A 6000-nucleotide genomic window follows, 5' to 3' on the forward strand; every position below is an offset into this window, starting at 1 on the left:
TTTACTTGGGCCGTGGTGATCCCTAGGCATGGCACCTCTTGGGCCCTAGAAACAAAACCCTGAGACCCAGGTGGCCATAATGAAGCTGCTCCCAGGAGGGAGGGCTGGAAATCAGGCTGGGAAAAGGAGCTCATTGGGGCCGGCATGGTGGCACAGCAAGTAAAGCCACCGCCTGCAGCGCCGGCATCCCATATGGGTGCCAGTTCAAGGCTCGGCTGCTCCAACTCTGATCCAGCTCTCTGCTATGGCCTGGGAAAGCAGTAGAGGGTGGCCCAAGTCCTTGGCCCCCTGCACCCACGTAGGAGACCCAGAGGAGGCTCCTGGTTCCTAGCTTCGCCTTGGCACAGCTCCAGCCACTGTGGCCAACTGGGGAGTGAACCGGTGGATGGAAGATCTCTCTCTCTGCCTCTCCTTCTCTTTCTGTGTAACTCTGACTTTCAAGTAAAATAAATAAATCTTAGGAAAAGAAAAGAAAAGGGGCTCCCTGGGACAGCAGCAGCCGGTGCCCTTGCCTCCTCCTGCCTAGTCTTCCTGTCTTGAGTTTCCTGGACTGAGTGGCGGCTGGGCTGGGTTGGGCTGGGGAGGGAAGCTGTCTCCTTCCTCCCAGGCCTCAGTCACTGGATCCCGCCCGCCCTCCTGCTGATTGTGTGGGTCAGGACCCTGACTGACATTTATCTGGCCCAGCTTTCCAGGCTAGGGGAAGTGGAGGGAGTGGCTTGGTCTTAATGAGATTTAAAAATAACTTTTTAATGGGAGGATCTTTAGCGGAACTCTGCAGCTCCATAAGCCTGTGTAGAAAGGGGCGGCCATGTTCCAGGGTTGAGGGGGCTGGCCCAAGGCTCACAACCTCTGGGGGACTTTGAGGCAGCCTGGCTCCTGGTACCCCAGCAGAGCTACCTGAGGCTCATAGTGGGGCTGGTGGGATTGTGAGCCTGGGTGCATGGGAGAGAGGGAGCCAGAGTGAGTTCATTCCTGATGTCTGTCATGGCTCAGAGCCAGCTGCGGGGAGAAGAGGGGGCTCCTATTCTTGTCCTTAAAGGCAGCTACGTGTCCTGGAGATCGCCTTCTGTGGGTACCCAGACAGCTGGCTGTGTTTCATAGCAGGGAGAAGAGTCTCTGGGGAGGGGGCGGGGCATGGGGGGCTGCACCCCTCGGAGTGCCTGGCTCGCTGTGCTTAGCAGGCTCCTCTGTGTAATGTGGTGGGACCCAAGTGGTGAGGCGGTGGGTGGGGTCAGGGTGCCACAGGGAGGAGCTGCTGGCTCAGGCCAGCAGTCAGGAAACCACCCAGTTCTTAGTAACCAAGGTCTTCGAATTAAGAAAAACCCCTCCTGTGTATTTTCTCATCCTTCCCTTTCTTCCAGGTTTCCCTAAAATACCAGGCCCAGCTCCTGTATCAGCCTCCAGTCTCTGCTATCACATGCTGCTGCCAACTTAGTGACTTAGACCACACAAGTGCAGTGTCTCATAGCTCCAGAGGGCCCATCTCACTGGCTGAAGTCCAGGTGTCACAGAGCTGCCTTCCTGCCGGGGGCTTCGGGGACAGTGTCTTCTTGCCCCTCCCTGCTGCTGGAGGTCACCTGCATTGCTTGGCTTGTGACCCTGTGTGATTTGATCTCTGCTTCCTCCCTCACTTCTCCCATTCTGACTCACCTGCCTCCACCTTCCCACTTAGCAAGGGCCCACTTGGATGATGAGGCTACCGTTCCCATCTCAAGAGCCTTAGCCAGGAAGTCCCTTTTTGCCATATAAGGTTAACATAGCCACGGGTTCTGGGAATTAGGACAGGGACACCTTTAGGGAGCCTTTATTCTGCCTACCACAGCTCCTAGAGGGGAAGCAGAATTTGTTTTATTATCTGTTTTCTCTTGAGAAATTCCTATTGCTTGCTGAAATCTGACAAGAGCCTGCTCGGGGACTGCCATTGTGGTGCAGCAGGTTAAGCCGCTGCCTAGAACACTGGCAACCCATAGGGTGCCAGTTCATGTCCTGACTGCTCCACTTCCGATCCAGTGCCCTGCTAATGTGCCTGGGAAAGTGGTGAATCATGGCCCTTACATGCCCGTGGGAGACTTGGATGAAGTTCCTGGAACCAGCCTGGTTGGTTGCAGCCATTTGGGAAGTGAACCAGAGGATAGATCTCCCTCTGTCTCTAACTACCTTTCAAATAGATAAATAAATCTCTTTTTTTATTTACTTATTGAAAGGCACAGTTAGAGAGAGACAGAGAGAGAAGTCTTCCATCTGCTGGTTCACTCCCCCACATGGCTGCAATGTGGGCCAGGGCCAGACTGAGGCCAGGAGTCAGGAGCTTCATCTGGATCTCCCACATGGGTGCAGGGGCACAGGCCCTTGGGCCATCTTCTGCTGCTCTCCCAGGCACATTAACTGGGGGCTGGATGGAAAGTGGAGCAGCCAAAACTTGAACTGGTGCTCACATGGGATGGCGGCTCTGCAGACAGCGGTTTAACCCACTACACCACAGCACTGGCCCCCGATAAACAAATCTAAAAAAAAAAAAAAAAAGAGTTTATTCACCCTACTTCCAGGAAGCCTTCCCGGGCTGCTTGCGCCCATTGTGTGCAATCCTTACCCTTTCATATGCATTCATCTTGGCTCCCTGATGGCATTGTAGGCACTTTGGACTTCGTGACTTCATAACCTTTAGCAGAAATAACAAGTGCTCAACTACAACACAGTTGTTGACTGACAGGACATCTAGCCTGTCCTCCAGCTCGCCATAGATTTCCCAGACTGCTTCCTCATCTTGTTCCTCTCCCTGCTTCACTCCCTTTCCCAGGGCTGTTAAGACTGGGGTTTAGTTGGAATGACCAGTTTGCCTTTGCTAAAGCCAGTGACCCCAGATGAAGAACTCATTTACCCAGGACTCTATTCCAGTGGGCTAATGCTTCACTCTCGTAGTGGAGCCGTTTGTTCATATGCAGTCTCTAATGAGGAACCTCTGTGTAAGGCACAAGCTACTTGTCGGGGTACAGGACCTGAGATAGCCTGTGGTCCCGCGTTGCCTCCCAGAGTCCAGAGCAGTACTGCCCGACTACTTCAGAAAGTTTCTGCAGGGGTGGGCATTTGGCTCTTTGGTTAAGATGTCACTTGAGAAACACAAATCTCAAATCAGGGTGCCTGGGTTTGGGTCCCAGGTCTGCTTCTGATTCCAGCTTCCTGCTAATGCACACCTAAGGAGACAGTAGGTGATGGCTTACGGACTTTGGTCCCTGCCACTCACGTGGGAGGCTCCAGTTGTGTTCTGGGCTCCTAGGTTCCCTGGCTGTTGTGGGTGTTTGTTGAGTGAACTAGCAGATGGAAGATTTCTGTCTTTGTCTCGCTGCATTTCAAATCAATGAAAACAAATTAAAAAAAAAAAAACTTTTGTGAAGTTTGTGGAACAAGGGATTAAAAGATAAGTTTGTTTTGATGCAAGTTTTTTGAAATCACTGTGCACAAGATGTTCAAAAAAGTTTACTAAGAACGTATGTTATGAAAAAATTATGCATGGGTTTCTAAACTGTGATGCACCAAAATATACTTCTCTGAGTTTTGTCTTTCCATGAACTTTTTAGAAGTCCTCTGGTATTCTCCAAGTGAGATTTCCTTCACTTTGGGACCTGCCCTGGAGGATATGGTGTGTGTCCCCACAGGCAGAGTCCCTTGTCTCACGGGCTGCAGACTGCTGACCACAGGCGTGGGTGTGTCCTCTCCCCAGCTCCCCACAGCCGTCAGTCACCGTCCTTCAGAATGGCCAACCGCGGACCCGCCTACGGCCTGAGCCGGGAGGTGCAGCAGAAGATCGAGAAACAGTACGACGCAGACCTGGAGCAGATCCTGATCCAGTGGATCACCACCCAGTGCCGCAAGGATGTGGGCCGGCCTCAGCCCGGACGCGAGAACTTCCAGAACTGGCTCAAGGACGGCACGGTGAGAGCTGCCCCCCCCCCCCCCCCCCCCCCCGCCGAGAAGGGAAGACGGGGGGAACCCAGTTCTGACTTCTTCCTCAGCCTTGGTGTCTTTATTGAGGATATGAGAGGCCCTGTACTTTCTTTCCTCCTCATCAAGTGAACACGTGCCCCAGGCAGGAAAGAACTGTGGGAGAGCCTGCCCTAGACAGTGAACTGGAATAGCAAGGAAAGACTAAAACCTGGCTTTTCTCTCTGGGCCCAGAGGCAGGGATGGGGCGAGAGGGGCCCTGGGGCTCAGACCCGGTGAAGGATTCTGGGCTGTCTCTGTCTGGCAGGAGAGGAACCTCTCAGGTTCACTGCCTCTGGCGTTGTGGGTGCATGCCGATCTGCAGTATACACATCCTCACCTCTGCACACCTGCTGTCCTTACCCAGGTGCTGTGTGAGCTCATTAATGGACTGTACCCCGAGGGGCAGGCCCCAGTAAAGAAGATCCAGGCTTCTGCCATGGCTTTCAAGCAGATGGAGCAAATCTCTCAGTTCCTGCAAGCAGCCGAACGCTATGGCATCAACACCACTGACATCTTCCAAACTGTGGACCTCTGGGAAGGTGGGCCAGGGCCAGGGGCTGTCCGGAAACCAGAGATTGAGCTGGGCCATCTTGAACAGGAAGGGACAGGTTTCTGGCTCCCTGAGGACTTAGAGTGTGTGTGTGTGTGTGTGTGTGTGTGTGTTGTTTCATGCAGAAGTTAGCCCTGGGGGGTTGGGATGGAGAAAGGACAGGGATTAAAAGGAAGCCAGGCCTGCTATCTAGGCCATAGTGGAACCCTGACATCTAGGATCCCAGCCCTGCTGAGGCCAACACCACCCCTCCTCTTCTGCTTCTCAGGAAAGAACATGGCCTGTGTGCAGCGGACGCTGATGAACCTGGGTGGGCTGGCAGTAGCCCGGAATGATGGGCTCTTCTCTGGGGACCCCAATTGGTTTCCTAAGTAAGTATTCCTGGAGCAGCCACTGGCCAGGCAGGTGCAACATTGCTGCACATTCCTGTCCCTGGGATATAGCAGCTGGTCCTTTGCAAAGTGCTTTCACACTCTGACTCAATCCTCACAGCTCTCCATGGGTGGCAAGTGACTATCCCTTCGGAGAGATGAGGAGGAGCTCAAGGCTTTCAAGGGAAGAGCTGGCACCAACACCCTTGAACCCATGGCAAAGCCTGTGCTGTGCCAGGAGGGGAATGTTTTGTTTTGTTTTTTGTTTTTTACTGGAGCCACCTCTGACTCCTCCTAACCAGAGCTCCCTTCCCTCCCAGGAAATCCAAGGAGAACCCCCGGAACTTCTCGGACAACCAGCTGCAGGAGGGCAAGAACGTGATTGGGCTACAGATGGGCACCAACCGCGGGGCGTCCCAGGCGGGCATGACTGGCTACGGGATGCCACGCCAGATCCTCTGATGCTGCCCTGCCCTGCCCCGCCCTCCCACGGATGGTTAATATATATGTGTGTATATATTTCAGCAGTGACATTCCCTGAGAGCCCTCCAGCTCTCCTCTGCCAGGGTGGGGCTCCAGCTTGCCCTGTCCCCTCTAGGGGTGCCTGATGGTGGCCTCTCTCCCTGTGCTTACTAATACATTCCTTTCCCTACACCCACCAGAAACTGGACCAACTGGCCTCTTCTTTTCCCTTGGGACCAAAATTTGGGGGCACCAACTCCTCTCCCCTTTCCCTCTGGTCTCTCCTGCCCCTGGGCTGGTACTCTTCTTCCATTCCTTGGCTAGGAGTCAGCTGCCTTCCGATGCTGGACTGGCCTCTCTTCCACAAGAATGCCCCTCCTCCAGCCCTGGCTGCAGGGACTTAATTTATAGGGAGGGGCTTGTGGCAGCTGCCACCCTGGCCACAGCTGGACTGCACTCACCGCACATCTGGTGCTGCCTTCCCTGGCAGAAGGCCTCCTGGCTTCTCATTTTCCATTCCCCTCACTGTGGCTAAGGGGTGGGGGTGAGACAGAGGAGGGAGGGCTGCCCACCCTGGGGCTTGAGGAGGAAGGGTTTGCTGATTTAAATAAAGAATCCCAGTCTTTTTTGGATGGA

At 54.1% G+C, this 6000-nt stretch overlaps 1 protein-coding gene across 2 annotated transcripts in view; it reads left to right on the top strand.

The window, feature by feature from the left end:
- Positions 1-6000, top strand: part of TAGLN2 (transgelin 2) — an 8992-nt gene extending 2992 nt beyond the window's left edge. Inside the window, exons 2-5 of one of the 2 annotated variants that reach the window (XM_070077488.1) lie at positions 3719-3930; positions 4346-4520; positions 4800-4902; positions 5223-6000. In XM_070077488.1, the coding sequence (XP_069933589.1) occupies positions 3751-3930; positions 4346-4520; positions 4800-4902; positions 5223-5364 (600 nt within the window). In that variant the 5' untranslated portion in view covers positions 3719-3750 and the 3' untranslated portion in view covers positions 5365-6000. Of the gene's footprint in view, positions 1-3653; positions 3931-4345; positions 4521-4799; positions 4903-5222 lie in introns of both variants that reach the window. The other variant, XM_070077489.1, reaches the window with a different exon arrangement.

This window comes from Oryctolagus cuniculus, chromosome 7, assembly GCF_964237555.1.
Source record: "Oryctolagus cuniculus chromosome 7, mOryCun1.1, whole genome shotgun sequence".
In the NCBI taxonomy this organism is placed as follows: domain Eukaryota; kingdom Metazoa; phylum Chordata; class Mammalia; order Lagomorpha; family Leporidae; genus Oryctolagus; species Oryctolagus cuniculus.